This window comes from Maylandia zebra, linkage group LG4, assembly GCF_041146795.1.
Source record: "Maylandia zebra isolate NMK-2024a linkage group LG4, Mzebra_GT3a, whole genome shotgun sequence".
Taxonomy (NCBI): domain Eukaryota; kingdom Metazoa; phylum Chordata; class Actinopteri; order Cichliformes; family Cichlidae; genus Maylandia; species Maylandia zebra.
Genome location: NC_135170.1, coordinates 23,153,717 through 23,172,459, shown reverse-complemented (window position 1 = coordinate 23,172,459; position 18,743 = coordinate 23,153,717). Strand labels below are relative to the sequence as shown.

The 18,743-nt window shown below is 41.8% G+C and overlaps 1 protein-coding gene and 1 non-coding gene across 2 annotated transcripts; both read right to left on the bottom strand.

The window, feature by feature from the left end:
* Positions 1-1,655: 1,655 nt before the first annotated feature.
* On the bottom strand, positions 1,656-9,021 carry tedc2 (tubulin epsilon and delta complex 2). The gene is made up of 10 exons (XM_004559383.3): positions 8,830-9,021; positions 8,546-8,684; positions 5,273-5,331; positions 4,543-5,137; positions 4,387-4,440; positions 4,207-4,285; positions 3,898-4,036; positions 3,508-3,603; positions 2,435-2,628; positions 1,656-2,330 (listed from the first exon to the last, which is right to left on the bottom strand). Exons 2-10 carry the CDS (start codon positions 8,647-8,649, stop codon positions 2,181-2,183), a joined length of 1,470 nt encoding a protein of 489 aa, XP_004559440.1. The 5' UTR covers positions 8,650-8,684; positions 8,830-9,021; the 3' UTR covers positions 1,656-2,180.
* trnat-agu (transfer RNA threonine (anticodon AGU)) lies at positions 8,214-8,287 on the bottom strand. Its single transcript has one exon. It is a non-coding gene; the product is annotated as a tRNA-Thr (tRNA).
* Positions 9,022-18,743: the final 9,722 nt, after the last annotated feature.

Below are 18,743 nucleotides of genomic sequence, written 5' to 3'. Positions count from 1 at the left end.
CAACTTGACTGCCTGATCAGTGGGGGGAAATCAAAAAATATACCCTAATGTTGCCTAACTGATGACTACATTGACTTAACAATCTCGGCTGTAGCTCAATCAGCAACAGCTATTTAGAACAGCCAAAGAGAAATAAAAGAGGGGAAGTGAGGAATGTCTTTGTGAGGAGTGGGGGCGCAGTAGAAAAGAGACGTTCAAGCGCAATGGGCATTTGAAGGACAGAAGTGGATTCTTGGTAGCTCTGTTGGGTTTCTGGGGATTTGTGCTTAGACTCCAGTAAGCAATTAAAAGTGAGATGACTGGAGGAAAAGAAAAAAAAGAGTGGAAGCTCCAAAGTATTTGAACTTTTCCCCTCTGTAAGTGTGTGTGTATGCGTGGCATATGGCAGTAATTTCCATGAAGTTTCACCCACGGACAGTAAAACTGTCTTGCATCTTCCATTATGTGTCACAAAGAGGCGTGAGAAAAATGGGATAAAGGCGTGAGGCATGCATAACCTTGGGAGGACCGGGCCATGCTGGAAGAGTGGAAGAGCTCTGCTGGTGACAGGCAAAGCCAGGCAGCAGCTGATGCATGCAGGTCACAGGAAGGCTGAGCTGCATGAGCACCACTCCCACTAGGAACTATGTACAGTGTTGACCCAAGGATACTTCCATGCCTCCTTTTTTTTACCTCCCTCACACACATAGACAAACACAGATCTAAGACTATGTGAGGCCATAAACCAGCAGCACTCTGATCCAGTGCCCTGCAGATGACTGCAATCCAAAAGTAGTTGGACAGTTCTGTGTGAACAGGTCTTGTAAACCTGCAAATGTATTCTTCTTTGAACCCAGGAACAGACGTTCAAACCATCAGGCCCTTGTTCTTTTGGACTCATCCAGCCATCTGAGGCTGAAATACTCCTCCTTTTTTCATATAATCATTTTTTTGTCCCTCTCCTCAGGGAAACATGCCATTTCCAGCTTGCAGCATGCTGCGATGCCAGGCACACCCAAGCACATCTTCTTTATGACTCAGCCGGCTCTGGGTGTGCATGTCTCCCTGTTTGTGTGCGTGCGCATGAAGGGCCGGTGCAGCAGGGCTTCAACACCCACGTCCTGCTGCGAGAACCCAGCGCCACCTGTCGCCCAGTCTGGCACAGCCCCTGCCATCCACCCGTCATCTGTGGGCACGAGCCTCTAAGGCTCCTCCAGGCGCTCCTGAATCTCACGTACAGCCTCATAGCACATTTGATCGTGAATACCATATCACAGAAACACAGTGATGGCCCCATATATGCGATCTAGCAGATGTATGTATGAAAGATTATGCTGGCTCAATATGGGGGATCAAAAACATATGGAAAAACAGTATGGAAGTGTGTGTGTGTGGTGGTGGCACATTTCTTCTTTCTTTTTTATTTAAACACTGAAAATGAATGATATGAAGTGAAACACACAGGTAAACTTGCAAGGGCATCTTTGATTAAAATGTAATTTGGACTTTTTTTTCTGTGAATTGAGTGCCACCTGCTGGCAAAATTCACCGAGTGAATATTACACTTCTGAGGCATCAGTTACGATGTGTCAGAATTTAGCAAAAAGGAAAAATTAGAAACAACTCAAACATATAATTTAACCTACAGCTTACATCACAAATACACACACTTAAAGTCACTGTAATATTATGTATCTTTTATTACGTTACTCTGATCAATGGTGATACTTAAAATTGTGCCTGAGGCATTTATTCAGAAGCTGCGTTTAAGAGACAGGATTAATGATCACAGTTTTATACAGTTGTGACATGACATGAGACACTGACATAACACAGCGATGCCACTATTAAAAACAGATTCTTCAAAATAATCATTCGTGATGTTTCAGTTACCATTTTATTAGGTACACCTGTTTATCCATCCATTAATATTTCCATGATATCTTTAGGATCACGAGGTGTAACACAGAGCATCGAACCCCTCCAGCAGAACCTCCTGAACCACAGCTGCCCTCTGAGGCTGTTCACTCAATTCAGTTCCCCCCTTTGTTTTTTTTTAACCATGTCCTTGTTTTGACTATGTCAGAGGGGTTTGATTTCATCAGTGTTGCACCAGATTGCAGCATACCACGAGGCCTTTAATGTATTCATACCTGTTTCTAAACTTACAAACCTATAAGTCAATTTAATGTGCTCATTAGTCATGCAGGCTCAGAGTCCAGGACTATAGCTGGGAAACGTTCCCCTCCTTCACCCAGCAGGGAGTACATGTCTCTGAGTACACTGGGGCTCAGACGTTCAGGCCCAGGTACGACAGCCGAAAACTGAGGGGACAGGGTGTCCAACAGAGCCTGTGGGACATCAGAAAAGACTGTCAGCCAGTTCCTAGCTTCTACTAAAAAAGAACATGCAGGTATGTAAAACTCACGAGGTGCTTTCAGAACACGTCACCTACCTGTTCAAGATCAACCTCTTGTTGCAGCAATGCCACCCTCATCCGCAGCTGCTCAAGCTCTTGCAGCTCTGCCTCTGTTGCATATGTTATAGTCAGGGGCAGGGGTGAAGTTCTCCCATCTCCCTGCACACCATTTGCCCCAGTGGGGCAAAAACAACCTCCCTCTGGCCTCCATCGATCCCATGCTTTCCACTCTGACGGAAAAAAAGGTTATTTTTAGAGCGCGAGCAACCATACCCCTAAAACTTTTTTCTTTCTGCTCTGTTGCCTCAGCTTTAAATAGCTAGGCCCTTGCTTAGTGGCATCAGGACAGACAGCTTTAAAACCCCATCGTCATGGGGACGAGGGGGTGAGGGGGGTCTGTTGAGGCCAAGGAAAGGACTGAGCTGGCGCTGAGGGTTCACGGCAGCTCTGCTTTCATTTTCCATACGCCAAGATGGAGAGGCTCCATTAGCGCGTTAGCACGCTGCACTCACCATAATCATTTTCTAAATGCTGTTAAAAAGCAATAAAAGATAATTCCCTCCCTGGATATTACAACGCGGTGAAATAAAAATACTAACGTGAGATGCTAGATTGGATGACACCAGACGTGTGGACCTATTCATTACTGGAAACTTCTCTGACACACTGGATTTAGTTGCTACTTGTGCTACATTGGTGCTTTAACGAGTAAACATCAATAAATCTTTGTGAAGGTGTGAATGGAAAATCTCTCGTCATTCAGGTTCTTTATAACTGCATCAGTGGAGGAAATGGAAATGCTGCTGTGCATATTGTAGGTACAGACTCAAACTGGGATGCCCATAGACGATGACCCACATGGAAAAGAAATCGCAAAATGTATGTAACACTGGTTAAACACAGCCAAAAACCATGTCATGATGTCTCCACCAGCATCTCCTTTAGGAAAGTCAGTGCAAAGGAATAAATATTTTTGATAAGGTGTCTTCCAGCTAATGACCACCTGTCTACAAACAAAGATCAATGATCTGCAATTAATGCTGGAGAAACAATTATTTTACAGAAAGGTTTATGATGTTTATTATGCTGCGTACAAACAGGATTCTTACCTTGTTTCACTTGATCTGCAAAATTCTTGAGCTCAGCTGCTGTGAGCTGCAGCCTTTCCAGCGACATACAGGAATCATACTTGTCGCCTGTACTAACTGTAAGAAAGCACATTAAAAAAAGAGAGTTATAATAGAAGCTTACTGAGAAGCAAGTGGAGTTGCATTAAAAGTGTGTTTACAGTCACTCTTAGCGCATGAAAGTTGTTACAGTTATAGAAAAACGTCAACTTCCTGATGGTTCCTGGCAAAGGAAAGTCTTGATTTGTATCAGTCGAAATAGCTCGCACAGTCACTTCCTGCCAACTCCCACATTGTTATTTTGTCACCCACTGACTTATGGAATCAGTCCCTTTCATTTCTCCCGAATTCACATAAAAGCTTCTCTATTACCCAGTCTTAATGTTATCTCTGGCATCTGTTTGGTTAGAGGCTCCCCGCAGAGCTGTTTCAAGTCTTGAGCTTGGTGAATCAACCTGTCCAGCAGAGCCCTGGTCTCATACGGGCTGCCAAATGGCCAATTCCTGGGAAACTAAACAAAGCAAAGGAAAAATGGTGTACAATGAAACACAGGGGTTGTTTAGAGAAATTAATGTATATTAGCTAGAATTTCTCATTAATACACTTGGCTGGTTTTCTAAATTAGAGCATAAATTCCAGTTTAACATGACATCATGGCTGACCCCAGCTGATCCATTTTACCGTAGCTCTCATTCTCTCCATGAAGTGACTCTTCCCAGGCCCAGGGTTCGTCTGTAGGGCAACGGCTTTATCCCACAGTCTGAAGATAATGTACAGAAGGAAACTTTGTGAATAAAGGAAAAATGTACAAGGAGGAATTTTGTTTTTATATTTTTTTGCATTACAATGCATTGTAGGCACCTGCTCTGCTTGCTCTTTAAAGATTTCCATTTTGTTGTTTGCTCAGAAAATATCCTGCTGAAGCAAAGTCAAACAGAATGATTATAATATTACAGAACATGTTTTTGTTTTTTACAAAGCATGGTTATTTTCATAGTGTAATTCTAAAAAACATGCCCATTCTGTTGAGGGAAACTGCATGCTCCTGGCTCATTTGTTTGTGAAGAGGACACTACGTTATTTGAAGAATTTGCAGCGACAGGTGCAGCTTTCCTCAGGTCATCACCACTCAACATATTGCTTCTGATAGTCTTGTTTTTAGAGAGCAAGCTTGTGATGTGATCAGGAGAGACAGACGGCATGACAGCCTGCTGCAGTTTCCTAGAAGCCTGGTGATGCAAAGCGCCAGCTGATGAGGCAGGATGGTTTTGGATCGTGTTTCTATTATCTGTTCTTTTGGTCTGTCCGGGGTCGGCGCTAGCTAAAGGTCCCGAGGCTAGTGAGGAGCATACTGATAATCCAGGCCGTCCGTACCCTTTTCTGTCAAGGCTGGCAGATTTAGTGGATGACCTTATCGTTCTTTGGCTTCCTCTAGATGCTGCAGATGAATGTGTGATATCCACAGGCCTAGCACCTAAAGTCCCCGTTTCCTTTCCAGGTTTGGGTATTTTGGATTCTTTTTTAGAAGGTTCTGAGCTGGTGCGCACACGGAGGGCTTTCTCTAGAGCCTTCTCAAGCAGTTCTATGTCTTCCTTATCACATGGGGAGACACCTGTTTATGAAAATAGCAACATGCAAATATGTGGTTACTACTTGGCAAGAGAAAAGAAATGTAAATAAACAAATAGGCTATTTTGTTTTAACTATCAGCACCTTGACAGACAAATAAAAGCTATTTTTTAACTACCTGTAGGAGCAGCACCTGCCAATTCTGTTTCCTCAAAGCTCACCTCGGGTTGGGGTGTTCTGTGGGAAAATACTTCATGTGAACACACACTAAAATTAAAATAAAAGTTTTAAAGTCTTTAAACATTCCAGGACAAAAATGATGTGACACAACAGATGAGCATCAGCCACTGCCATTTTTAAATGTCATCTCATTTGCAGAAAGGCCGCTGGCAGTCAGAATGGATGCTTCATTCATACAGTATATTGCATTGGTGATCTCTGGCAGACATAACTGCTTAATGATGAAACACACTGTTAAAAAAATAGAAGTCCTAGTGTATCTAGGTATGTGCAACTCTCAGAATCTAGTGTAATAGTGCACAAAATTAAAGAGGTTTTACAGGGAGTGCAGAATTATTAGGCAAGTTGTATTTTTGAGGAATAATTTTATTATTGAACAACAACCATGTTCTCAATGAACCCAAAAAACTCATTAATATCAAAGCTGAATGTTTTTGGAAGTAGTTTTCAGTTTGTTTTTAGTTTGAGCTATTTTAGGGGGATATCTGTGTGTGCAGGTGACTATTACTGTGCATAATTATTAGGCAACTTAACAAAAACAAATATATACCCATTTCAATTATTTATTTTTACCAGTGAAACCAATATAACATCTCCACATTCACAAATATACATTTCTGACATTCAAAAACAAAAGAAAAACAAATCAGCGACCAATATAGCCACCTTTCTTTGCAAGGACACTCAAAAGCCTGCCATCCATGGATCCTGTCAGTGTTTTGATCTGTTCACCATCAACATTGCGTGCAGCAGCAACCACAGCCTCCCAGACACTGTTCAGAGAGGTGTACTGTTTTCCCTCCTTGTAAATCTCACATTTGATGATGGACCACAGGTTCTCAATGGGGTTCAGATCAGGTGAACAAGGAGGCCATGTCATTAGTTTTTCTTCTTTTATACCCTTTCTTGCCAGCCACGCTGTGGAGTACTTGGACGCGTGTGATGGAGCATTGTCCTGCATGAAAATCATGTTTTTCTTGAAGGATGCAGACTTCTTCCTGTACCACTGCTTGAAGAAGGTGTCTTCCAGAAACTGGCAGTAGGACTGGGAGTTGAGCTTGACTCTATCCTCAACCCGAAAAGGCCCCACAAGCTCATCTTTGATGATACCAGCCCAAACCAGTACTCCACCTCCACCTTGCTGGCGTCTGAGTCGGACTGGAGCTCTCTGCCCTTTACCAATCCAGCCACGGGCCCATCCATCTGGCCCATCAAGACTCACTCTCATGTCATCAGTCCACAAAACCTTAGAGAAATCAGTCTTGAGATATTTCTTGGCCCAGTCTTGACGTTTCAGCTTGTGTGTCTTGTTCAGTGGTGGTCGTCTTTCAGCCTTTCTTACCTTGGCCATGTCTCTGAGTATTGCACACCTTGTGCTTTTGGGCACTCCAGTGATGTTGCATCTCTGAAATATGGCCAAACTGGTGGCAAGTGGCATCTTGGCAGCTGCACGCTTGACTTTTCTCAGTTCATGGGCAGTTATTTTGCGCCTTGGTTTTTCCACACGCTTCTTGCGACCCTGTTGACTATTTTGAATGAAACGCTTGATTGTTCGATGATCACGCTTCAGAAGCTTTGCAATTTTGAGACTGCTGCATCCCTCTGCAAGATATCTCACTATTTTTGACTTTTCTGAGCCTGTCAAGTCCTTCTTTTGACCCATTTTGCCAAAGGAAAGGACGTTGCCTAATAATTATGCACAGCTGATATAGGGTGTTGATGTCATTAGACCACACCCCTTCTCATTACAGAGTTGCACATCACCTAATATGCTTAATTGGTAGTAGGCTTTCGAGCCTATACAGCTTGGAGTAAGACAACATGCGTGAAGAGGATGATGTGGACAAAATACTCATTTGCCTAATAATTCTGCACTCCCTGTATGTCAAATATGACTTTATATTAATCACTTATTTTCCATATGTCTTACTGGCTTTAGGTGTAGGGAAACCCATATGGAAAAGAAATAGGAAAAACTTATAAAAGACTTGCATCAGCTTTAGCTTGCTTCATATAGTGAATCATATAAGGCTTATATGATTTACTCATGAAAGTGGCCACTTTCTCATTACTTTCATAAAGTATCCAAAACATACAAGTTCCATTTATATTATTTTTCAAGGGATCTTATATTTGTTTTCACTCTTGTATGCTTTTCAAACAAGTTTCACACAAGACAGACACAAACTTTATAAGATTTATATATATCTTTTCCATATGGGAATATTAATATTCATTACACAAAAAAGGCATACAAATGATAACAAACCATATTGCGAGTCAACAAAGCCATTATTTAGTCAGTACATTATGATATAATTCAAAGCAAACAATCAACAATTACCGCTTGATATCCAGATGCTGTTTAAAATGAAAGATGACATACACCGATTAAGATTAAATGATATTTTTAAAAACAAAAGATTAGGACCAGTATAAAATGTTGTGTAGCTGTTATGGGTATATTTTTAAACATATATAAATTAAGATGTGACACTCACTGAAACCATTGTACAGAAATAGCATAGTTATCCTGTATTGTCATAAAGGTTTAGTGCAGAGATGCTTCAGATGCTTACAGCTCATTTGTAGATGGAATTGACATAAATTGTTTATTGTTTCTTATTTCTTATCTCATTACTTAATATTTATTTTGTCGTTATTCTGAATGAAATGAGTTTAACTATGTAGTTGATTTGATATGCGTTGTTGTATCAGGGGCAGGTGTCATATAAGCTCATTTACAACAGTAAATAAGTCATGAACTCATTTAGTGTTCTTGAATAGTCCAACAAAACTAAAGAAAAATCAACCAACACACATTTTGAGATAATGTAGAGTAGCTAATACACACACACACAGCAGTCTCGTGTAGCAAAAGGCACTGCTGGGATTCGAACCCAGGATCTCCTGTTTACTAGACAGGCGCTTTAACCAACTAAGCCACAGCGCCGGATGGTTAACCAGATCTGTATATAGCCTACGTAAAGAGTCACTCAACTACCGAAGGATTCCCCTACAGATTACTACAAGTGGCACACAAACATCACAATACTTTGGACCTATGTAACTTAAGAGGATTTTTCATAAATGTTTATAGAGAGTCAAAAATCCAGGATACAAACTTCAGACATCGCAGAAACTGGATTTGTTTTTAAATTTGTTATAAGAAGAAAACAGCTTGGGGGGGAAAAGTCAAGCGTGTACTTACAGGCTCTTTAATAATTCTCTGTAGAGTTGAATGCGGTGATTAACCTTAGCTTGTTCCACTTTGCATGACCTGACAGCTTCCTCGACTGCGCACAGCAGCGACATGATCGTGTCTGGGTGTATAGCGGTGGTGACCTTCTCTGCCACGACAACACGAAAAACAAAACGTTCACGTACTTGTCTAACACTGATTAATGACTTATTAGAAACAGTAAGACTTGGTCAAAAAGTGCAGAATACGTCGTTGTTAGATCCTCTTTATAATGAAAGCTTTTTTGTACAGACCCGCGAAACGCTCGAACCCGACGGATGCGGAAGTCACATTTCTCCCCCTCTGACTAAAGAAGGTCACCGATTAGTAAATATTCAGTAGGTAATCAATGCGATGAAACCTAAGTGACTTTAGGTGAATAGCTAAAGTTTTTATATATATATATATATATAAACCTGTCAGGCAGAAAAAGAAACTTTGAGCATTCGTAGAAACAACGGACTCGCTACTTCTCGCGAGAAGTGTGATGGTTACCAGGGACGCTGTTGTCATCTATACTGCCTATCCGGTTGTTAAGTGATGACGTGACGACTCCTACTTCCGGGCCTAAAGTAGTCTGTTTAATATGGCTTTTGTGTTGTTAACATGTTTAATGTTTTGTATTTTCTTCTATTTAATCTCAAAAAGCTCCTAAAACAGTCAGTGATCACTGTTGACCTCCCTCGGCTTTTATTACCACTAATCATTTATTTAAGCTCAGTTTTTAAAACCTTAGGATGTAACTACAGCCCAGCCCATGCAGCAGTATATGAATGACTAACCTTGTATTGTGGATGGATTATCTGAGTTTGGTCCTTTTACAGCATCCTGCCATGCGATTACATTTGTTCCTGACCACCGAGAACACTCACGTTTGAGTGGAAAAATTTTAGCTTGTTTATTATGCTAACATAGCTGTGTCGCTAGCGGTCACGTAGCACATCATTATATACCAGCTAGCCCAACTTCAGTAACCCTACAAACATCACTGCTGTTTAGTTTTCTGTCTTCGTTTATGCTGGAAGTGATAGCAGAGCTGTACGTTTTAATTTGTTTCCAAAACCCCGCAGTCAGGACATGCTATATTGTATTTAGATAGAAGCTAGCGAGCTAACTCCCTGCTAACTTCTAACTCTGTTAAATGTCATAAATTCCGTTTTCATGGATGCCTGGATGTTAAACTCAATTGTTACACCTGGTAAAGCAGAACGCTGATCATTTTATTAAAGATGAAAGACTTTAGACAGTTTTTCAACTCTCAGTAATGCCATAGTGATGTTTGGACCTGCAGCGGAGTTTAGGTCCAGACACGGCTAGTGACGTCAGACTGAACGACCGGATTAGATTATTGAATTCTTTATTACCACGTTTCTATTCAACAGTACTCACCCAGTCTTAATTTCTCATTTGGTACTCATACAGTTGACTCATAAACATGTCATAATATATGAAAGTTTCAAAAATGAAGAACACTGCTGATTATTTCTGATAACCACAACCATTAAACGTTCCAGTAACATTCCCAAGTAACCTGCTTACACTTACAGCTGTCAGTCTGAGTGAGCCTCATGAGAAATGTCTGGAAAGCAGGTGTAAACAGAGGCAGATTATGAGTAACTGTTGGATAATTTGCTGCTTATGAAGTAAAAATACACATATGAGAACTGAGACATTAAGCACAATCAGATGTTGTTGGAGCCAATAATTCCTCTCATAAAACGTTTATCAAGCTTTGGTGGATTTCATTTATATTTACCAGGTTTGCAGTATTGCGCGTTCTGTTGTAAGGGCATGAATGTCATTACTTGTTTAATTTTTGTTAGTCTATAATACACAATCTTTTGCCACTTTATTAGGTAGAAATATTGTATCAGTGGATGCTTGTGGTGGTGGTTTAATGCTGTGGGACTCATTGAAAGTCTCATTAAAAATCTCTTTCAAGAGAGTCATGGCCAAGAGTGCGATTAGAAATGAGAACATAACACAAAATAATATAATAAGTAAGAAGGAAATGAAACTGACATTCAGTACAAGTGGACACAAATATGTAAGTCATATGCAATAACACATCAAGAGCAACATCAAAAACAGTCACACTGACCAAAAGAGCTACTTTCTCACTCCTTTTAAATGGACTTAAACTCCCCCACTGTAACCAGTTCTGGAAATTTCAGGTCCAAGTGAAGATTATTCCAAACGTTTTCCTGCTCTGACTCTTGGGGCAAACATTTAAAATATTGTGAGAACATATACTGTACTACTTGTATTTTTTGCACACATAAATATTCACAAATAACAAGGCATTAGCCCAAGCAAAAAGTTATATACAAAAACCAACTAATGAGGAAGTCTCCAGACATACAGAGATACCTATTTAGCACCAGTATACAGAGAACTTTGATGTGCCAGATTTTCATGGCCTGCAGTAAAACATACAGCACAATGGTAGATGGTATCCAACCTCTTTAGGTACTGGCCACATAAATTCATAATCCAATAAAGGAACAAAAACGTTGCATATACGAAGTGTTTCCTCAAGTGGAGTGACAAACATTTAAAGATGTGACCTTTAAATGATAAATTCTGACCTATAATGATGCCTAAATACTTTTGTGGCCATTTCAATTTCAGCTCCTTCAGTGGTTTTGATTTCAGGAAGTCTGAGCCCTTTAGTACCAACTGAACCTTCTGTGGCATCCATTTATGGCCGCCATCCTCTGATGGTTGCTCCCAGCAGGATAATGCACCAAGTAATAAAGCTCGAATCATCTCAAGCTGGTTTGTTGACCATGACAGGGAGGTCTTTGTCTTAAAAAGCTACCCACGGTCACCAAATCTTAGTCCAATAGGGCACCTCTGGGATGCGGCTCTATTCACATCACAGATGGGCAGCCAATCAATCTGCAGCAATCTGATGCTATCATGTCAACATAAACAAAAGTCTCTGAGGAATGTTTCCAGCACCATGATGAATCTATGACTTAAAGAATTAAGGTATAATTAAGGTTCTTAAGGCTAAAAGAAGGTCTAACCTGGTACTAGGAAGACGTACCTAGTGAAGGGGCTGGTGAGCAGCTGCACCAATACAATATCCCCAGCAATAGAAAAATGAAGAGAAACTTCCAGGAATAGACACTACTTTAAATTCATTTATTCCCCTTGTTTGACAGTTATTGTTGCCACTTTACTGACTGAGGAAACTCAGTGAATTTAATTGAACTTTAAAAAGACGCTCATTAGTTTGTAAGTTAAACTTTTTAATAGAGGTCCTAATGAGTGAAAGGAATGGGCTTTTTCTTTTGATTTGATTGACATGTCTTCTTGGTGCGCACCACATTGTTTTTCTTGCTTTTAAAAGCCTGCGCTTGATGTTCCCAGCATGACATTTCACTTTCCGATTAAGTCATGCTCATTTAAATCCCAACAGTTGTGTTATTCTTTTTCTATACTGATAACAAATTAAGGGGCTTCACACTTCTCTTCATTAACAGGCAGTTTGCCTCGTTAATGCAGGGAAGGAACTAAGAAAACCTAATGATAACTGACAAAGTACGTCCTCATCAAAGAAGGCCATTTTTACTTATTTTTCCCCCACGTATGTCATTGACATGTGAAGCAATGCAGATGTAATGTTTCATTTTTCTGTATTGTTGCCATTTTTTTTTTTTTTTTTTTTTTTTACAACTTTATTTATAGTTTTCCAACAAAACAGTCCAGAATTTCTTACAAAAGTTGCGAACCCTACCCCCCACCCCCATCCAGGTGGCATCCCCACAACCAGGAAGCACAATACACACAACACAAAAAAAAAAAAAAAAAAAAAAAAAAAAAAAGGGAGAAACACTCAAACCAATCTGTGACAGTCATTATAGCACCAACAGCCGGACCCCGGCACATGAGAGAAGAAACAAAGAAGAAAAAGGGAATAAAGAAATCCCAACAGTCAAAGTACGGGCATTGAGGAGACTATGGACAGCAGTCCGAGAAGAGAGCAAGAGCATAAATTACCAACAAGTAAAGAACAATAAATCAGGCAAAAGACAGACTCTTGACATGAGTTATGAACCGTGACCAGGTTTTGTCATATTTACTCTCCAAGCCGCGCACGGTATACCTAATTTTTTCCAGAGCTAATCCCAACATCACCTCTCTAATCCAATGGACGTAGGAAGGAGGGTTCGACGCCTTCCAGCTCAGCAGTATCAGACGGCGGGCATGCAACGAGGCAAAGGCTATTGCATTTTTGTGGAGGGGAGAGAGTCTCAGCTCTTCCCGAGGTACACCGAAGATAGCTATCAAAGAGTCAGGCCGCAGTGTTTCACCCGATATAGCTGACAGTGATTGAAAAATTGATGTCCAGAAACCATACAGGGAGGGACATGACCAAAACATGTGCCCCAAAGAAACAGGAGAGTAATCACATCTAGGACAATTCGGTGCAACATCAGGGTACAGTTTAGACAGTCTGTCATTAGAATAGTGGAGCCTGTGGACGACCTTAAATTGAATCAGGCCATGTCTAATACAGAGAGAAGACGTATGTATACGCTGTATGGCTTTCTTCCAGATGTCTTCTGACATGAGTTCTCCAACCTCCCCTTCCCACGCCGCCTTAGGTTTGTCCCATGTATGAGGGCAGCTTTCAAGAATCAATGCATAAATCTTCGATATTGCTCTTTTAGTGGGCTGACTCACATTAAGAACTAGATACAGTAGGTCCTTAGAGGGCAGAGACGGGTACCCTGGGAGAAATTTAGAGGCAAAACTCCGAGCCTGAAGGTATCTGAAGTAGTGAGACTTTGGTAAGTTATGGTCTTCACACAAATATTTAAATGAGACAAAGCCATCCTCAGTGAAGAGATCTTGAAAGAAAACCAGACCGTTTCTGTGCCAGACTGCAAATGAATGATCTATTTGAGATGGTGTAAAAAGATGGTTAAACATTATCGGAGAAAAGCTACAAGTATTTGTCAAGTTAAAATGTTTCCTGAATTGACCCCAGATCTTAATTGAATTTTGAACCACCAAATTGGAGTTCAGCCCAGATGCTTTGACATTCAGTGGGAGAGGGGCAGTTAAGATCGAAATCGGAGAGATTGGGAGTGTAGCTCTCAGTTCCATATCTGCCCAGACTGGACCCTCCCCATCCGCAAACATGGTTATCCAATATGTCAGCTTGACAATGTTAGCAGCCCAATAATAGAATAAGAAATTAGGTAAGCCCAAACCACCATCAGCTTTAGCTCTCTCCAGGCTTGCTCTCCTTATGCGTGCAGGTTTTTTGTTCCATATGAACAAAGAGACAAAGCGATCCAGCTGGGCAAAATAGGATTTGGGGAGAAAGATGGGGATCATTTGGAATAGATAAAGAAACCTGGGCATTACAGTCATCTTCACCACATTTATCCGTCCTGCCAGCGAAAGTGGAAGTTTTGACCACCTACCCAGATCAGATTTAGTACTGTCCAGAATAGACCTGTAGTTATACTGGAAAATAGTCTTAATCGAGCCAGCTATTTCCAGTCCCAAATATGTGAATTTGTCATTTTCAATTTTAAAAGGCAAATCGTCATAAGTGGTCTGTTTTGCCAGATTGTTCAATGGAAACAGTAAAGATTTTGATAAGTTAACCTTATACCCCGATATGTTGCTGAACTCCCGCAGCCAGCGGAAAAGGTGGGGCATACTCCCAATTGGGTCTGATATCTGCAAAAGGAGATCATCAGCATAAAGCAGAGTTTTATGAGTTACCTCACCCCTGGATATACCTTTAATCCTCTCATCAGATCTGATAGCAATTGCCAGCGGTTCGATCGCAATGTCAAACAGGAAGGGTGACAGGCAACAGCCCTGCCTCGTCCCCCTGTAGAGCGAAAAATATTCCGAAATCAGACCATTTGTCCTGACTGCAGCCATAGGCGTTGAATATAGGACTTTAATCCATCTACAAAAAGTAGGTCCCATGCCGAATTTCTCCAGAACTGTGAAAAGGTAGGACCATTCGATTCTATCAAACGCCTTTTCAGCGTCAAGGCTCAGAATAACTTCCGGTTGTATTGTCGAATGGGGGGAGAATACCACATTAAACAGCCGTCTCACATTAAAAAATGACTGCCGTCCGGGAATGAAGCCCGTTTGGTCCTCATTAATAATGGTGGAAATAATAGGGTCCAACCGTAGTGCAAGAGTTTTGGTTAAAATCTTATAGTCACAGCACAAAAGACTTATTGGCCTGTATGAGCTACACTGTACAGGATCTTTATCTTTCTTTAGTAAGACTGAGATCGTGGCCTGGGTAAGCGTCTGCGGCAGATTGCCAGTAGCAAAAGATTCAGCATAAACTGATTCTAAAATAGGTGTGAGCTTCGAAGAGAATTCCTTGTAAAACTCCATGGGGAAACCGTCCGGACCTGGCGACCTTCCAGTCTGAGATAATTTAATAGCGTTCGTTATCTCTTCAATCGACAACGGCTGTTCCAAAGGCGACTGAGCGTCCGGAGAGAGCTTGGGAAGATCCAGCGAGTCAAGAAACGAGTAGATCTCGGATGAATTACTGCCCACCTCTGATTGATATAGGGTGGAGTAAAAATATTTGAACTGGTCATTAATGACTCGGGGGTCGTGAGATATCGAATCAGCACCTATTTCAATTCCCGAAATCACGCGCTCAGCTGACCGCTGTTTGAGCTGAAGTGCAAGGAGCCTCCCCGCTTTATCTCCATGCTCATAATATACCTGCCTGGATTTAAAAATATTTCTTTCGGCTCTCCATGTCATAAGCGTGTCAAATTCAGTTTGCAACAGTAATTTCTCCTTAAAAAGATCTGGCGTAGATGACAGAGCGTAACGCCTATCCATATCCGCAATCTTGTCAGCCAGTTCTTTAAGTTGTTTAGAGCGCTCCTTGTCTCTGTGTGCCACATAAGAAATAACTTGGCCCCTAATATAGGCTTTCATAGACTCCCACAAGACTCCCCTCGACACATCCTGGGTGTCATTAATTTCTAGAAAGAAGTCAATCTGATTGCTGAGAAACGTTTTAAAGCGTTCACATAAAAGTAATAGGGGGTCTAGCCGCCACGTTCGTTGGGGCGCTACATTACCTGGAAAAACCAGACCCATCTGCACAGGGCTATGATCTGACAACACTATACTGTGGTATTTGGTGCTGGAAATTAAGGGAAGTAGCTGGTTATCGACAATGAAGTAATCAATCCTGGAGTAACTATGATGCACAGGGGAAAAAAAGGAAAATTGCTTCGTAGATGGGTTTGTTGCACGCCAAGGGTCTGATAAGCCGTAAGAACGAAGTAGGGAATTAATAGCCACTGCTGCTGACGAGAGGGTGTTGCTCGACCTTACGCTTGATCGGTCCAGCTGGGGAGAAAGGACACAATTAAAGTCTCCACCTAGAATTAGTTTATAGGAGACAAGGTCTGGGAGAGTCGAAAAAAAATTAAGAAAGAACTGTGCGTTGTCCCAGTTAGGTCCATAAATATTAGCCAGTATTAGTGGTGTGTTAAACAGCTTGCCCACTACAACAACATATCTGCCATTAGGATCTGATATCACTTCAGAGTGTTCAAATGGAACCCCCTTCCTAATTAAGATTGCTGTTCCCCTGGCTTTGTAGTTAAAACGTGAATGATATATTTGTCCAATCCACTTACAACCTAATCTTTTTTGGGAGTTAGTATTTAAGTGTGTCTCCTGTAGAAACATCACGTCAGGTTTGAGCGATTTCAAATGACTAAATACCTTGCTTCTTTTAACCAAATTATTCAGCCCTTTGACGTTCCAGCTAATGAATGAGACCGATTTCTGTTGATTAATCACATTATCCAGAGTCATAGTGCCACAATCGATAATAGACTGATCCTGCACGTTGGTTATATCTCAGTGTTTCAGTGCCTGTTTGAGCCACAACATAAACCACAGATAAACCCAAAGCAAAACTAACAAAAACAAACAGATAAACATAGATAAACCTCTCACCATCCTGGACCCCTGGGCTGGTCTTCCACAAACCTGAGACTGCCCTGAAAACACTCCTCTCTCTCCTAGGCATATAACACGTTTACACTAGCTTAAACTCTTACATGAACTCAGCAAAGACAGAACAAAGTATAATAGGACCCTTGACTCAGCATCATTATTGCCGCATGCATGTCGGCACCCATCCACTTACAGGCCGGTACGGCTCTGAACACTCACGGTTGGAAAATAATCCCACAAGAAAGGGGTAAAACCCAATAAAAATAATGACACTGGTGATAAGAAAAAGGGGATTAATTAATCAGAATACATCAAAAAGCAAAATAAAAGCACTGTTGGGGTTATGGTGTCGGGCTGGAACTAAGACCAATGAGGATACCGAAGATATTCTGAAATAAAATATTCCCCAGGCCACATGACATCCACAGAAATCCCCAACATCTTATAGCTATACCTTGTCCAATCATAAAGGGCATCCAACCGTAGCGTGGCGACGTTCACCAGTCAATGCACAGCCTGTGCAGACTACCTCAATGGTAGCACGCAGCGTGTGATACTTGTTGTGGTCCGTGAATTAACTGTCACTCTCCCTCCGTCTCCCGTGGGCGCAGATTGGTCTCGACGTAGTGCCTTGCCTTGATCGGGTCTTCGAAAGACATCTGTTCGCCAGCCGGGGTCGTGATTTTCAATGTAGCTGGATACAGGAGACCATATTTCACTCCCGTACACCGGCGAAGCAATCTTCTCACCTCGGTAAAGGCCGATCTCTTCTTTCTAACGGTGGCCGAGTAATCTGGGTAGATGTAGAAACGCTTCCCATTACGGGTAATGGGACCTGCCCCCATGGCCTTTCGAAGAACATCCACTTTCTCCTGAAAATAGTGGAACTTGACGATTATCGGTCTCGGGGCATCTCCATCCTTTGGCCTCGGCTGCAGGCTCCTATGCGCCCGATCGAGCGTCGGCGTATAGTCGAGGGCGAGCGCTTCCTTCAACAATTCAGCCACGGCTTTCTCCGGTCGAATATTTCCGAATCCCTCTTCCACTCCAATTAGTCTGCAGTTATCACGACGTTGCCGGGACTCCAAATCATCGGCCTTGTCTGCCAACCGGACGACTTGGGCAGATAGCGCATCAACTTTAGCTTCCAGTGCTACAACACGGTTAGCCTGGCCATTAGCTTCCTCCTCAAGATCATCAGTGCGGGTCGAGAGCGTGGCGTTTTCTTTCTGCATGTCTTCGATAGCCTTCGCAAACTCTGCGCGCACACTCAGGACCTCTGACCTTAAATCACCCGCCAAGTCGTCTATTTTCTTGTGTAGTTCACCTGCAGCTGCCATCACAGACGAGTCGATCTTGGCTAGCACATTCTGCTCCGTTTGCTTTATGGCAGCCATGATTGTGTCGAGATCCGGCCCGGCCCCCACCCCCGCGGCCGGATCCGCACCAGGCAAGTCCGAGGCATCAGGCCCCGGCTTCTGCTTGAGCGATTTAGGCATGTTGAACAGCTTTAGACTACAAAATACAACTGATTCGAAAGATTAGGCACTTGTGAGACGGGTTCGCGCCGGGATGTACTAGAAGGGGAGCGGGAAAATTACGCAAATGGTCAATCTAAGCAGAGCTCGCAAAAACACGTCTTCACATGTCGCTGCTCTCTCCCATCCCTGTATTGTTGCCATTTTTAGGACAAACTTAGTAAGTTTTTTAATGTGTGGCAGCCATTTTTAGATCATGCATTAAAACAAATTCCTCTTTGATCGATAATTCAGTCTACCACCCTAGCATTTCATTTTTGTATCTTGCCAGTGTTGAAGTAGGATCTTTGTTGATGCAGTGTGATTTTTTGCCTTTTTTTTTTTTGCCCTTGCTGTTGTGTTGTCTGTTTTGTTTTGTTTATATCAAAAATCTTAATAAACATATTTTTAAAAAATAAATAAATAAAAATCAGATCCCAGCAGGTACCATGTCAGATAGTGGTAGGGTAAAATGGACTGCGTGCTATATCTCAACCACAAAGGGAATGCACAGGAAAGCAGAGTAGCAAACAAAACTAAGTAGCCGTGAAACAGGCTGAGAGACTTATCAAGCTGTCAGTGCAAAGAAATGTTATGGTTTGTGTGGAAAAATCAGCTTTAAAGCTAACATTTCTTCTTTTAAACTGATCCCCCCC